Genomic DNA, 17731 nt, shown 5'->3' on the forward strand with positions numbered 1-17731 from the left:
ATCAAATTATTAGTTTTTGCAACGAAATACATCGTGTTACTGATTGTGAGTTTGCCTGTTTTTGAAAAGTCAATCTTCGAAATTACATAATACTCGAATATTATAATCTCTAACTTAAAATTTTGCAGTTTATATTTTACTTCCTATTTCATAAACAATAGAATTTTTTTTGTTGTTGATAAATTTAGTTTTTCAACTGCGTGATAATAACAAACTTTACATATACTCGTAATACGTATATAAAGTGTTTTATTAGTTATTTAAGAAGTCCCGCAAGGTCGACCACAGCAAAATGCATCAGTCTTATTGTAAAACAATACTTGGGCCACGGTATTATACACCAACATATAATTATGTCTTATTATGATATGTCATGACATTTGTATTAACATTTGATAAAATATTTTTTATAGATTGTTATTATATCAATAGCTATATCTACATCTTCAAAGGGACCTCTGTTCGCGTAGTAGATAGCTACATCAGATACGTACAATTTGATGTGCCTCGTCTGACAAGTGATATAAGTTGAGTTATAACCCTTTTTGTGATCTGGTCGTTTTTTGGTCTAACTCACGTTCTTCTATCTTCTACAGTTCAGGAAACAATTTTTGTACAATTTGATATTAATGTGTTAAAAAATTCGTAAATATCGATATTTGTTAAGTTGTATCTTATATACTAAAGTTATCAGTATTTAACACTATCTTTCGTGTTTTGTGATTTAAATGCGATTCTGTTTAATTTCACATCTATTTTTCATTTTATTTTTCGTCAATACAGATTTAACTAGAGTTATATCCCTTTGAACCTATAACTTTCATAAACTGGTAAAATTCAGGTAAATTATGTGAATAGACGAGTGATAACAATCTTGTGTTTGAGGATATTGCATTAGGATCATTGTTCTATAGCTTGTATAAAGACAAGTTGAAGGTGTAAAGCAACTTATCTGTACAAGTATATTTTTAGCATTTAATTATAACATTTTATAAATGTGAAAAAGGTACAAATCAAAAGATTTTTTCGTAAGTTACTTTTGAAATTAAATATTTACCAAAAAAAAAAAACGTTGAATCAAAAGTTGAACCGAGCCACATCTTGGCCACGAACACGAATTTTTAATTTTTATTTTCGTTCTGCTGTAAATGATGATTTTGACTTATATTCCTTGTCAGAGAAGGCACAAAAGATTTGAGTTTTTTTAAGGAAAAATCCGCCAACCCGCATTGGAGCAGCGTGGTGGATTAAGTTCTTCCCTATCTTCCCTATCTATCCTTCTCCTACTTGGGGAAAGAGGCCTATGCCCAGTAGTGGGATATTACAGGCTGAAGCGAAGGAAAAACTTTATTTCAGCGAAATTTTACAGATTTCGAAAGGACTTTCCGATTAGATTTGAAAACTTAGTAAAACATTCTTATTTGTATAGGTAATGACAATAAAATATAATCTAGTTTATAATTCATAAATTACGAGTCGTTTGAAAACAAATCTTGCATATGTATTATAAATATGAATAACGTTTAATTATAAAATGTAGCCTTTTACGATGATATCAGACGAAGCTTTCATTGGTTAGGAAGACAATCTCTGTGATTACAGCAAACCACTGAAAAAAAAATTAATGAACTTAAGACATTAGCAAAAATTGATGCTATAAAAAAGATAGATTCTTACTAATGTCTTAGAGCAACGTAGATATTACATTGTAAACACTATGGTCAATGCGATTCATATGTAAAGTTCAGCGTATAAATATAATTATGTCGAGGAGCACGATCACGTCCACAAAGCTTTTAAAGAAGAATCATCAATTCCTCTCATGTTTATCACGATTACATTGTTTGTTTCTTTCTGTGCAACTTCTTCGTACTTGTCTATTATATTTTTCTATTATTTGAATGCTAAATGTGTGTATAAAACAGAATAGCAAACGTAAATATTCAGCATAAACGATCACGTTTCATACCATTTAAAATAAAATGGTAATGACGTGTTTAAGAGTCATTTTACAATTTTTCGCTCTGCAAGTTTAGGCAAATTTGGTCGCATCGCGCGAGTCGTACGAGCCGCGCGATCTTTGTGCTAGTTAGTATAGTGTGATTATTTTCTAATGTAATATAAAAATTAATAAATTTCAAGTATGTTATATAACAACATTCAATACATTTTAAACAAAATTAAAAAATCAATTTTATGAAACAATTTTTTTTAATTGATTTAGTTTTTTGAATCTAACATTTACGATATGAATGAAATAGCATTTTATTATGCCCCAGAAAATCTGTATGTGAATGTGAGTTGCATAGTTTTGGATGAAAGTAGACCATCAAATTTTGCCGTTTTCAATTTTTTTATAAACTCAATGACCGACAAACATATTAATTAACAAATAACAAGACAAACAGATTGAGATGCCTATTTGTAAAATGATAATGTGAGAAAAATAATAAATTATACATTTGTTTACAGAAATTATCATTATATTATTTACAGTCACTTTCGTAATATGTTTTTATTTTTATGAAAGTATCAAATGCGGTTTATCACATTATAACAACAGGCGCTTGGCGCGTGTGAGCGAAAGAGACGACTATGCATGGTAATAATTATATACTATCTTTTTATTATTTAATACAAAATGTATTAAAAATAATTACATATTTTAATTGTTTTTTTTTTTTGTATTCCTTAATGATGTAAGTTTACTTTAATGAAGATAATTCGTTAAAATTTCTTAGTTTTCTAAGAAAAATATCGCTTTTAAAATTGTACTTATTTGGAAAATATTCGTAACTTTAATTTTTTTTTTAATATAAATCAATAGTATAAAAATCTGTTCTATTATTCAACAAAATTATATTCCACATATTACGATATTTGTTTATACGGTTTCAACGTAGAGGTTATTGAAAAGTAGGACTTCAAAGTATACATTGCGACCAAATTACCCAGGGAGGAGACTGATGGAAAGATTAATAATTTTATACACATAATATAAATCAAAATTGTTTCTAAAATAAAATATTACAATTTCGTGGATTGTTACCGATTTTTGTGAAATGAATCTTAAGGTCGTAAGTTTATTTAAGAAAGCTCCATTGAAAGAGATAAGCAGATCAAATATAATGTCCTTTTTAGGTTGCCGTACACAAACGGTAAAAACGGTACCCTATTACTAAGACTCCGCTGTCTGCCCGTCCTTCCGTCCGTCCCGTTTGTCGCCAGGCTCTCAAGAACCACGATAGTTAGACAGTTAAAATTTTCACAAATTATGTATTTCTGTTGCCGCTATAAAAACAAAATAAAATAGATATCCATACAAAAAATGCCATTTTTTGCCCATTTTGCTCGATAATAATAAATAATACATTAAATAAATTAAATTTAAAATTTAAAAAAACCTCCGACACAACAACCTGAGTTGCCTTTAAAAAGTAAAAAATAATTAAAGAAACTCAATCTTAAAGTACTAAGTATGTACTTGTATAAATAATTCTAAAAAAAATACATCGCGTTGGGGGGGGGGGCGAACTTTTTTAATATTTTTCATTTATTTTCATTATTAATTTTGTAAAGTGCATGTGATGCTATTTCATTTGGTACTTGGGTTCATTTTCTCCCCACCACATATATTTGCAGATATTGGGTATTTTCCCCACTTTTACCCCCAGAGTTTTTTCAGGGCTCAACCGATTTTCATTGAACACATTATTTTGTAATGTGCACGTGATGCGCTTTCATTTTAGACCCCACTAGATTATATTTGCAGATATTCGGTTATTCTTCCCCACTTTCACCCCCAACAACTTTTAAGACTCAACCGATTTTCTCAGTAACAGTCACTCACCATTCATAAAAAAACTAAATTGAAATCGCTTCATCCTTTCGCGAGCTACGGAGCCGCAAACAGACAGACAGATAGACAGACAAACACGTCAAACTTATAACACCTCTCTTTTTGCGTCGGGGGTTAATAAAAAAAATTGTCTAAATATTTTACGAGCGAGCTTTCGTGCGCGAGTCCAACTCGCACTTTGCCGTTTTTTTTGTAAAGTATATATACCTATTAATACATAATTTTAAATTGTCATAATTAATTGTATCCCACGAACCCGCAGCATCACGAGAGTTCTATAGATATAGCCGCTGTACCTATATATTGTCGATACTGTCTGATAAAGTTGTTACATTAAGTTTCTATCAAAGAAAAAAGCGTTCGCACAAAATAATACACATTCATTATAAGATATACATATATATGTTCTATTCATGGTATGGTTGTCTAGTTATTCCCGTATTTATTTAATGGTTTCTGAGTTTTTATTTTTTGTCTCATTTTATTTGTTAAAATATTTTGTTTTATTTTTATTTGTTAAATTATTCGTTAAAACATAATTGCATTACTCATACAGCGTTTTATTCATCCTTTATATTATATTTATGATAGAGCTTAATTTTTTCTCTGGTAAGAATGTACAAAAGAGTGTCAATGCGACGGAGACAAAAAATTTAAATCCCATTTAAGCGACATTCCAGTCTATTTTATCAGTTAATGTTGTTCTTTAAAAGGTATTTGGAAATCTCCACGCAGGCTCTATATAAATAATGATTTTTATCGTTCAACGAAACACGTTTAGGATACTTTATGTTTTCGAGTGTAAGACGCTTATCGCAGTTACTTATGTTGCTTAAAAAATATTTTTATAATAAACTAGCTGTGCCCGCGGCTTCGCCCGCGTTGAAATCAGTGTGTCACAAAGTTTTCCCGGCACACTTCCAGTGAAACGCTCATCAAAATCGGCTAAGCCGTTCCGTAAACCTTCCTCTTGAACCGCATGAAAATCCCTTCAGTAGATTTTGAGGGAAGCGATCACATACACTTTTGGGGACTTTGTTTTATAATACACTAACTATTGCCCGCGACTATGTCCACGTGGTTATGAAGATATGCATTACTGTCAAAATGTTTAACGCAAATTATTTTTTTATTTCAGTCACATGAAATGCTTATCACACTGAGCAACTTTTTAAAAGGCACAATTTAGTATAATTTAATAGTTGTTTTTATAAAACCTCTATAATACACTACATTCTTAGTTTGATTTTCAGGCTGCAGTATAAATAGCCTATCAGGCGAACTTATAGCTGTTGAATATGTTTCATACAAACTATCAACCCCAATTAAGCCCCCTTAGCGGTAGAATATCGTAAAATCCGTTCTTGTCTAACTATACTATCTAACTATAATCTACCTCTCTGCCAAATTTCATCTGTGTCCTTCCTGGATGGATGAACCCTCCAGCGGTTTTTGAGTTCTCGTGATGAGTGAGTCAGTGACCTTACTCTTTTATATATATAGATTACGATGCATTATTTGGACATCTCCTCACCATCTCTAGAGCATACATTTTAAATTTCAAGTCTCTTAATACTAAAACATAGGACTTTCATACAAACTTCCAACCCCCGTTTTACCCTCTTAGGGGTCGAGTTTCGTAAAATCCATTCTTAGCGGTAGTTTACGCCTTATAAGGGGCCTACCTGCTAAATTTTAAGTTTGTAGGTGTTATAGTTTCGGAGATTTCATGATCAGTGAGTCAACCCACGATCCCCCGTTTTAACCCCAAAAAGGGGTTGATTTCTAAAGATATATTATTTGGACACCTTTTTACCATCTATAGAGCTTACATTTGAAATTTCAAGTCTCTTACTTCAAACACAGGACTTTCATACAAATTTCCAACCCCCGTTTAACCCCCTTAGGGGTCGAATTTCGTAAAATTCGTTCTTAGCGGATGTCTACGGCCTATAAGGAGCCTACCTACTAAATTTCAAGTTTGTAGGTGTTATAGTTTCGGACATTTCGTGATCAGTGAGTCAGCCTACGATCCCCCGTTTTAACCCCAAAAGAGAGTTGATTTCTAAAGATACATTATTTGGACACCTTGTCACCACCTATAAAGCATACATTTTAAATTTCAAGTCTCTTACTTCAAAAACATAGGACTTTCATACAAACTTCCAGTGAGTCCAGAGTGAGTCAACCTACCATCCCCCGTCTTAACTCCAAAAGGGAGTTGATTTCTAATTATACATTATTTGGACACCTTCTCACCGTCTCTAGAGCATACATTTTAAATTTCAAGTCTCTTACTACTAAAACATAGGACTTTCATACAAACTTCCAACCCCCGTTTTACCCTCTTAGGGGTCGAGTTTCGTAAAATCCATTCTTAGCGGTAGTTTACGCCTTATAAGGGGCCTACCTGCTAAATTTTAAGTTTGTAGGTGTTATAGTTTCGGAGATTTCGTGATCAGTGAGTCAACCTACGATCCCCCGTTTTAACCCCAAAAAGGGGTTGATTTCTAAATATACATTATTTGGACACCTTCTCACCATCTCTAGAGCATACATTTTAAATTTCAAGTCTCTTACTACTAAAACATAGGACTTTCATACAAACTTCCAACCCCCGTTTTACCCTCTTAGGGATCGAGTTTCGTAAAATCAATTATTAGCGGTAGTTTACGCCTTATAAGGGGCCTACCTGCTAAATTTTAAGTTTGTAGGTGTTGTAGTTTCGGAGATTTCATGATCAGTGAGTCAACCCACGATCCCCCGTTTTAACCCCAAAAAGGGGTTGATTTCTAAAGATATATTATTTGGACACCTTTTCACCATCTATAGAGCTTACATTTGAAATTTCAAGTCTCTTACTTCAAACACAGGACTTTCATACAAACTTCCAACCCCCATTTAACCCCCTTAGGGGTCGAATTTCGTAAAATCCGTTCTTAGCGGATGCCTATGTCTTATAAGGAGCCTACCTGCCAAATTTCAAGTTTCTAGGTGTTATAGTTTCGGAGATTTCGTGATGAATGACCTTTCGCTTTTATATATATTATAGATAAAAGATCAATGTTATCCCATGTTCATACTTTTAAACTAAATTTATAAAATGTTTTTGGAAGTGTATTATTTAGTAAGAGTAATATTTCCGCAAAAGGAAATATCTATAATAATATTCATAATATAAAAAAAATGTTTGTAAAAACCATTTGAAATTATTAGAGATGTAACAGTGTTAGTAGTCTTATATATAAAATTCTCGTATCACAATATTAGTTACCATACTCCTCTGAAACGACTGGACCGATTTTTATGAAATTTTATTTTATTTAACGGGTAGTTCTGAGAAACAGCCAACATCTATTTTTCATACACCTAAGGCGGTGATACCTACATAAAATAATTCAAAATAACCTAATTACATTTAAAAACCAAAATGTATGAATAATAAAGTAGAAATATTGTTGTCTTCTAAAGGCTTTTTTTACGGTTGATAATAAGTTGTTTCATTTTTTTTTTTTTTTTAATATATAGACTAGCGCTTGACCGCGATCTCACCTGATGGTAAGTGAAGATGCAGCCTAAGATAGTGCGCGCTTGCCTAGAAGATGCCTATTCACTCTTGATTTGAAAATACCCAATTTGTAATTTATTTTTTTCATATTATTAATATTGTCCATTTATAAAACCTTAATGAAATACATAGGTACTTATATCAGAAAGCATTACTTATTAACATTGAGATGCATTATGTATCAACTTATGCATATAACAAACAAAAAGAGAGCGAAGATCATGTTATCGAGAAAGTTAATATTATTTAAAAAATAATGACGATTGTAATGATATCGGAAATGCATTCCCAGGTGTTTTCTGTGAGTGTCGAAATGTACGTTATGCAAGTACTCTCGTTGCGCAAGTTGCGACATCCCAGTGAGAAGCCCATGCTGAATCAGAGTAGATATATTCCTCTTAACCACGGAGAAATTTTATACGTTCTTCAAAATTAATATTTAATTTTTTATAAATTTTTTGTACACATAGTTAAAATAAACAATAACATAATTATGTTATTAGTTATTACGTGCCTTCAATCGTTATTAATGGATTAAGGCTTTGTAATGTTTAGTATACTCTTTTTAATTATGAACGCCGAAAGATACAAGCTAGCACCGAAATATTGTCAACACAGAGTTTTATGTAATAATTAAAAATTAAGTATATTACATAAATTATATATATTAAAAAAATAATAATAATACTTAATTGATCTAAATTAGGTTAACAAAATTGAATATAGGTTGACAAATTCCATAGAGATTAGTAAATACTAGATATATATATTAGTTGTAAAGCCAGCATATACGTACAAAAAATAGTTCTTACAATCATTATAATATAATATCAACATTTTATTCGGTTTAGAAGCAATAATTTTATTTTTGAAACTGAATTTTTCTCTCCTGTTATATATATATAGGTATATATATTATAATATTTTACGTTTTAGAAAAAGGTAAAGTCTAAACAACACCTACAATAATAGTATATTATTGCTTACATGATTTGTATGTTGCCATCAACAATGTGCACTTATGATATTTGAAAAAGCTGGCGCAGTAAGATACACTCAACACGGCGTACGACACACGAATGAGCATGGATGTGTAGTGGACATTGGGCCATACGCGTTGCCAGCATTGAGTATAGTACTCTCGTAGAATCAATCATTGCTGGACTAGTGCGAACTGTGCATAACGAGTTATAAGAGCTCGCTTTCTCATGATCTTGACTTTTTATTATGAAAATAAGAATAGAAAATTGTATAAAATACATACGCAATGTAATATGTGGATACGATTTTGCAGTTAAGTGTAATAATTATTTTGTTTCGTCACTTATTTTAAATTACATTTTATATAAAACACTCAACTTTACTAATATTACAAAGAAGAATTTAACAACCCAAGGAGTAAAAAAATTACCTAAAATATTCTTTACATCGCGTCTGCTGCGAAAGCTATTGATCATAGAATAAAATAATGTACTACGACTCTGCAGAACACGTTAATATTAACAAAAAGTGTCCCCACAGTATTTATGTCTAACTAGCTGTGCTCGCGACTTCGTTCGCGTGGAATTTCACAAAAAAGTTGTCGTTCACGTCACAGAGTTATAAAATAAATAAATTTCTAAAATAAAAGTAGCTTAAGTTACTCCTTACTACATCAGCTATCTGCTAGTGAAAGTCCCGTCAAAATCGGCCCAGCCGTTTCAGAGATTAGCCGGAACACACAGATAAACAGACATACAGATAGTCAGACAAACAAAAATTTAAAAAAATGTTATTTTGTTATATGTACCGTGTATGCATTTAGTAAATCGCGGTTATTTTAATATTACAAACATACACTCCAATTTTATTTATTTGTATAGATAATAGTTATGCTACAATAAATCTTCTTTTATTTTAAAATCTTAATTGAAATGCCATCGCTAGATAAGGCTCTTTAATTGTATCTTAGTCTTAATCATTATCAATATTCAAGTCTGCTTCAATACCTTTATATAATTTTTTGAATTATTTTATTTATCATAATTTTTAATAATGAAATTTTTGTTAAATACCTGTGCGAAGCCGGGGCGGAACACTAGTAAGTAATATAGTGGAAACACTTGTCAAGACTTGTAGAAAGTAAGTCACTCAAGTAAATGAAATTCTTAAAAAAAAATTGTCACCAGTAAATAAATAAATTACATTATTTAATTTCTATCATTAACTTTTATACTACCTTTTGTACTATTGTAAAAATGACCTAGTTGTTACGTTTTATGACTAACGTCAATAGTGAAATATTGTAGTAATAAATCTTGATTGATTTTTCTTATCACCACCCATATACACATATATCATGTTTAGTGTAGTACACAATAGCGAACGTATAACATATAAGGTTTGCTCTTTGAATTCTTCTTTCTATAAAATTATTTATTCATTCTATTCTTAAATTACCTATTCAGACTATTCTTGGAATTTGTTTATACACTTTTAAAAAAAATTATGTAGATAGGAAAATGCGTTCGGACTGCGGTGTAAGCCTGATAAAGATTAATTTGATACATTGCAAAATTGACTATGTTACAACAATCGTAGGTATTTCATAAATTATTATTATTAGTATCACAGACAGAAGGTTTTCAATTCGACTCTATTTTTTTAATGTTCTTTACCTCAGAACTTTTGATTGGGTGGACCGATTTCGATGATTCTTTTATTATTCGAAAGGTGGTGCCTGTAATGTGGTCCCATTTTAAATTTAATCAAGATCTCACGACTACTTTGTGAGCTATCTGCAGTAATGCCTAATTACTGGCCTATTTTTTCTTTGAACTACGTTGTATTAGACTTTACTTGTTACTGGTTGTATCGATTGTGATTATGCTTTTTTTAATCGAAAGCTGGTGCTTGTACTATAATTTTATTTAAATTTCTTTGACACATAACAAGTACTTTGAAATTTTTGAGTTAACTCTAATAACGCGTATTTACTTGTCAATTTTTTCATCTACCTGCATTGGTCGATGAAATTAAAGATCCTTTTTTTTTCGATTGGAAGCAAACACAATTATGTTTGTGATTGTTGAGCGTTCTGTTAATAATAATAATCTATGGACTAGAACTAATACAACACGTCGAGTACGAGACAATGAACAAAATTCGTCGAGCGATAATTTTCAAGGCTAAAACAAATAAAATGTACAAAGATTCAGGGACATCGGGGAGTTTATTAATCTTTTTCCTTCAAGTGCGCTTTAAAGATTAATGCTAATTATTTTTATGACGATCGCTCTGGTGTAATGGTACTTGTGATGTGTAGGTGTTTAAACTCGAACGGTCGCAGGCTCGACTCCCACTCGGAGCGGATATTTGTGTTTATACACTATTATATTGTCTTTATACACGCCTATTTATTTTCAGTCTGGTTGTCTGTCCTGTTGTGGGTCTCTCCACCGTACTGCGGGGAATACGTTAAGCTAAGCCTGATTGTTATCATAAACACCTAAAAACAATCGATACTTGTCCACTTCAGCCTATCGCAGTCCACTGCTGGACTTAAGCCTCCACAAGTTCATGCCAAAAAAATGGCGAGAACTCGTGTATTAGTCATCAAGCTGGGCAGGCTCGATACTCATAGTAGGAAATATATCCGCCATCCTGCAGTGGAGCAGCATGGTGAATCAAGCATCGACCCTTCTACTAAATGGATAAAGAGGCCTTATGGCCCAACAGTGAGAACAGGACGAACCGTATTTTTTATGACATTAAATATATAAATAATTAAAAAATACTTTATTTTCGGATTTCATCGAATGACAACCATATGCATTTACTTGCCTCTTCTTCTCTTACAAAACTGACTTTACCTACATCGACAAGTAATACAACGTAAGTAGATGCAATGCAATAGTCGGGTATATCCGCGTTATCAAAGATTACTCAAAAATAGTCATTAGATTTCGCTTAAGTTTAAATGGAATCACAAAAGAAGTATCAACTTTCGATTAAAACAAGAATTATCAAAAATATTTATAAAGAATATACTACTACTGCCTTCTATTTATCTCTACAGCTCACTACGTTATAGTAGATCGATAGTCCGAACCGAAGTAGCTTTATTTATATTTTATTTGTTTATACACTAGCTGTGCCCGCAACTTCATCCGCGTGGAATTTATCAAAAAAATTATTTTTCAGTTTGCAGAGTTATAAAATAAATAAATTCAATTAATTATTTCTCAAATAAAAATAGCTTAAGTTACTCCTTATTACCTCAGCTATCTGCTAGTGAAGTCCTGTCAAAATCGGTGCAGCCGTTTCACGGATTAGTCAGAACAAACAGACAGACAGACAAAAATTGTAAAAAATGTTGTTTTGGAATATGTACATGTATGTATGTATAATTATGTATGTATGTGTGTTATTTTAATATTACAAACAGAAAATTTTATTTATTTGTATAGATGACAAAATCAAAATCAAATAAATAATAATAATAAAAAAACATTTAGTCACACACACACACACACACACACATACATCGATATACGGACAACTTAACGACTAGACAAAAAATAAAAATCACATTATACACTACATTGAAATATAACTATCTAGATAGTATGAGAAATAATTACATTGGAAACAATGAACATAATATTATATATAGTCCTCCTCATCGATTTCGATGACGGCGACCCAGGGAGTCATGACTAATTTCTCTGATGAGCCCTAATATGGCTCGCTAATCCACATTTAGTTTTAAATGTCCTAGAGCAAGTGCGGCAGTAAAGTTGACCCGCAAAGTTGTATGTGTAAGTAAAGGAGGGTTTAGGTCTCTGTTTATTAACATGGCGTTTTGAATCAAGTGCTAGAAGTCGATTTTCTTCATATGATTTAATTTTATGATTGATAGTAGATCGCCAAGATGACCTATTTAATGCGAGTTCCTCCCAGCTTTCGGGATCAATAGCACAAGCATTCAAGTTTCTTTTGAGCACATCCTTATACCGTAGATGTTGACCGCCGTGCTTTCGTTTACCCTTTACCATCTCAGAGTAAAAGACCGCTTTGGGTAAACGGCGGTCATCCATGCGAAGGACATGCCCACACCATCTCATCTGTCTCTGGATAAGCAAAGCCTCCACTCCACACATTCCAGAAACTCGTAGGATCTCGGTATTTGGCACGTGGTCTTGCCATCTGATCCTCATAATAGATCTCAGACATTTACATAATTTATGTGATATAAAGGCTTGTCTCGAGATTTACTTGTCCAGGTAAACAAGTAAATTAAATAACTTGATTTAATTGATTTTCACTATTAAAATTTTCAAACTAAGGAAATACGAGTACTCAAATCTCGCAACAAGCTTTCCTATCATATAAATTATAGTCACTGACTGTTGCGCTAACGGTCGTGGGTTCGATCCACGCTCATGACAGACATTTGTGTTGGCCATATAGATGTTTGTCGTGGACTGGTCGTTTGTGCTCGTGTATTGTATGTTTCTGGACCCCCGACACAGGACAAAATCCTACTGGGGGTCGCTGAGTGTGAAGCGTTTATTTATTATTTATTAAAGACAGTCTTTTGAGGACGAGAACGTAGTGTGACTTCCTCGTTCGCTGGCTATTAAAATAAAGAATTGCAAATACATAGCAAAGTATACAGAAAACCTTCTTAGAAAAATCTTTCATAGCAGTAAGATGAAATTTACAAAAACCTCAAGGCATGTATAAAGTTTGAATTTGACATTAAACAAAATTAAAAAATTTCAATTTTATTTTGACACAAAAAAGTTTACGAAATTTATTGTGCAAAAGATGGATACATTCAACAAAATAAAACATATTTTTGAAAATGTAAGATCTGTATTAAAAGAAAAGAACTCTTCTTATCGGCTACAAAGTTTGAAAAAAGATATTTTAGTGATTCAGTCCGAACTGCTCGAATTGGGCAAAGAGAACCATGATCAATATATTAGATCCCAGGCTATGGAAGGATATTTAACATTACTTACGACTAAAACAATGCCCCTATCTCTTAATGAGAAAAAAAATATTCTTTTAGTTGCTTTTGACAAGCTTAAGCAAAACTCTTTACGCGAAGAATGCCTTTTTATCTTCCTTAGGATTCAAAATTTGCTTTGCTATTATCTTATACAGTTAGATGAATCTACTCTCGCCAAAGACATACTTGAAAACATGGAGGAAATTTATGAAAAAATTAGCAAATCAAAGGTGGGTATATATATCGACACGGAAGACTTGTTTATGACTGAAACACTCGATAGTGTAAAAAGATTAAATCCAGAGAAAATTGATAAATTAATAACTAATAATGTTCAGATGTTGGCATTTTTATATAATAAATTAAATATGCCACAAAGGTATACTTTATATAACCACACCGCTCTTAGGAGACAGTTAGAAATGAAGGAGGGTACTCCACAGGATTGGGCTTTACGAACAGCAAGACTCGGTAACTACTTTACACATCTTAACCAACTTAGCAATGCTCGGCATCATTTATGTGCAGCTTATTACATATTACGCACTTGTCATGATAATTGTAAACTTATGCCGGAAGAATTCGTTCTCCAAAAAGCTGATTTCGAGATGCATTTTTTAGAATTGAGTCATCATTGGGTTAAATATGGTCTTACACTTTTTAAATTATCCAGGAAAAAGATTTTGAATCGCTATTTTTCACCATCCGCTACCGGAGCAGACACATGGAGAACTGTAGATATGTTGAATGATATGGTCACGAATTCTGAGAAAAACGAAGAAAATGTCAAGGACAATGGGTCAGAAAAACGTGAGAAAGGAGATGGGGTCTGCGAAACGGTTTTCACTTTTCCTACTTTAGATTTAAAAGATATAGAAAAGAAAGTACCACTAGATACGGTTTGTACAACAGAAGAAGCGCGCCGGCTATTTTCTTTTACACACAAATGGCTAATGCGAGCTAAGCACTATTACGATTTTGAACATTATTCCGCTCAATACATATCTTGCTCATTACAACTTTCTGAATTGTACGAATATTTGTCATTTTTTGAAAAAAATATTGACAACCAGTACAGCGTACAAAAAAGAAGAGCGGACGTTTTAGAAACTTTAAATTCCTTACTAAAAACTTGCGATAACGCCATGACGATACAAATTGACGTTATAAAAGAATTATCACAGGTTCAGTTAGAATTGATGGCGTTAAATTTACAGAAGTTATGGCGTGAAGAATCGCAAATTAACATATTGAACTTAGATTGTGACGCAGATTCCATAATTAACTCTTTGGACTCCGAATCAAATAAGACTTTAACTGAAAGGACGTTGAATACAAACTCCAAAAATATGTTTCTGAGAAAGATGGAGGCAGCCACGTCTCTCAATGCAAAGTTATATAGATTAAGCGACCAATTAGGCGCAAGTACTCCATCGGAGCTGAGCTTTACATGTAGTGTGCAAAATAAAAGCTAAACTTTAATATTATATTTATACAACTTGTTACAGCAGATAAAAATAAATGGTGCATTAAAAATAAAATTAAAAAATGCATACTTAACATATTTTTAATATATTCAATAGAAATAGATATCATAGAAATATATCGATCCAGATTCTTCATTTAAAAAATCACAACTTTTACTATTATTTAGTTATAAGCTTTTTTATTAAATTTTACTAATACGCTAGCGAGATTATAATACATCGGTGAAGATGAAACGTAAAAAACGTAATAGCCATTACAAATAAGTATTTAGTACTCGTAAATTGTATCTATGATAACGACGCGTTGACGCAACGGTCACATTTGGTTTGCGGCTATTACGCTGGCGGTTGCGGGTTCGATCCCTGCCCATGACATGAAAATCATTTGTGTTGGTCATACAGATATTTGCCGTGTTCTGGGTGTTTGTAGTCCTTGTGGGTCTCCCACCCGTGCCTCGGAGAGCACGTTAAGCCGTCAGTCCCGGTTGTTATCATGTACACCTGATAGCGATCGTTACTCATAGTAGGGAATATATCCGCCAACCTGCATTGTGCAGCGTGGTGCATTAAACTCTGATCCTTCTCCTACATGGGGAAAGAGGTCTATGCCCAGCAGTGCGAAATTACAGGCTGAAGTGATGAATTTAACATTAGGTAGTACTTCTATATTGTGCTATGTGGTTACGGCAGTAAGAATATAGCCACCCCCTCTTTTCCCGCGGGTGTCGTAAGAGGAGACTAAGGGATAACACAGTTCCACTACCACCTGGGAACTTAAAACGCCGACCGATAGCGGGACAACCATCCAATGATCCAACTGCTGGTTTTGAAATATATAGGCCGAAGCCGGGCAGTAGCGTCTTCGGTGCGACAAAGCCAGCCCTGCGGTCACCAACCCGCCTGCCAAGTGTGGTGACTATGGGCAAAACACAGGAGTTCACGTCATTTTTGGGGCGAGCTTGTGAAGGCCTCTGTCCAGCAGTGGACTGTATTAGGCTGAAGTGATGATGAGTGATGAGTACGTCTATCACTATAAATTCGTAAAAAATGAAAATGCTCGTTTTCTATTTAACAAAACAATTGAAATAGTATGTAGTCGCGTATATTTTATTGAAACATCATACGATATGAATATAGATCGATATAGTAAAATTAACCTCGTATAATCTATACATATAATAAAATGGTAGGAAAGTCAAAACTGTACATTGAATATTTTTTTAAAAGAACACTTAGGGTGTGATCTACAATCGATACCGAAGCCAAAAATATGGTTTTTAGAATTTTTGTCTGTTTGTCTGTATATATGTCCGGGATAAACTCAAAAAGTACTGCATGGATTTACTTCAAATTTGGCACGAATATTATTAAGAAGTCGGGTCAACATATAGGCTACATGTTATCACGCTATCACCTACGGGGAACGAGTAGTGAACCTTTATTTCTTCAGCTCATTCTGTAACAACGCGTAATCTAACGACACTTATTTGAATGTTGTTGTTATTATGTTAATAATAACCATGCTATAAGCTAGCTTCACACTATAAATAAAGACATTCTGTAGTATATTTAGTATCAGCATTGCACACGTGCGAAGCCAGGGCGGGCCGCTAGTTTTACATATTTATAATAAATTAATAGCCTCTATAGGCATATGTATAATATAACTGGTAAATATAAAAAAAAAAACCTTTGTTTCGAGAAAAAGCAGCGAAAATATTTTGAGCTTATTGTACACACAATCACAATGACACAAACAAGCAATGTAGGATTATTATATTTAGGACTATTTTTATAATTGTAGTACGAATTATAAAAAGCGGCAAGATTATTTTTTTTGAAATCCTGTATTCTTGAGGTAACAAAGTTATAAATAAGTAAAACTATCTATACTAGAATCATTTTTTAAACAATTACAAAATACTTATGGTAGATTACAAAATTCCATTTCCACAACCAACAAAAAAACAGACATAAGAAAATTGTGATTATATTTCGTCAAGACATCAACACATTACGATAAAAATACACATAAGAAAATTAAATACAAAAAAAAAAATACAAGAAACACTTTAGTAAGCTCTATGTAAAATTTAAGGCTGAATTCTACGATTTTGTTCGTGTCACAAGGGCAAATCATCAGTTTCACAATAGGTATCTTAACTTATGATATAATTAAGTTACAGTTTTGTTGAAACGTCCGGGCAAATTAATCTTTGTATAGTAATTGTTATATAGAATACTAATGTATTCACTTCCAAAATATAAATAATTTTAACACGAGTGATCCACTTTTGTAATAATAGTATTTGCGCCAGTACAATCATTTAATTTTATTTACCTAGGAAAAAAGGGAATGTCGAAATTGAACTAATGACTAAGACTTGTTTAAAAACTAAAAAGATTAATAAGTAATAACAATAATAATTATTATAAATGGTTTGCATAAATTGTAATATTTTTAATCTTAAAATATAAGTGCAAAGTTCACACCTAATGCATACACAAAATTATTACATTGATCAAATTATTATCGAGTTGTGTAACCGTAATAACAACTTAGGATGCTTAGGTCTTCGTTAATCGATAAAAATGCGCCCTATAACTTAGGGCTGACTTATAACAAATAAGTTTAAGCTAACGCCTAAATGCTTGATATAACTTAATTTAATGTATATATTACTTTCGTGAATACATAGCAGCACAATTATTTAACAATTATTTTTAATAAAATATAAATAAATAAATAACGATAACTGGACTTAAACGATACACTGGAATTTATAAAAAAAGCTATTGTCACTACAGTATTATTAAAT

At 32.3% G+C, this 17731-nt stretch overlaps 1 protein-coding gene across 1 annotated transcript; it reads left to right on the plus strand.

Moving 5' to 3' along the window:
• Positions 1–13274: 13274 nt before the first annotated feature.
• LOC123668800 (KIF-binding protein-like) lies at positions 13275–14900 on the plus strand (the record flags this gene model as incomplete). The annotated part of the gene is made up of 1 exon (XM_045602492.1): positions 13275–14900. A coding segment is annotated over one exon (1626 nt), but the record flags the coding sequence as incomplete, so codon positions are not given.
• Between the last annotated feature and the right edge of the window lie 2831 nt (positions 14901–17731).

Source organism: Melitaea cinxia, chromosome Z (assembly GCF_905220565.1).
Source record: "Melitaea cinxia chromosome Z, ilMelCinx1.1, whole genome shotgun sequence".
Taxonomy (NCBI): domain Eukaryota; kingdom Metazoa; phylum Arthropoda; class Insecta; order Lepidoptera; family Nymphalidae; genus Melitaea; species Melitaea cinxia.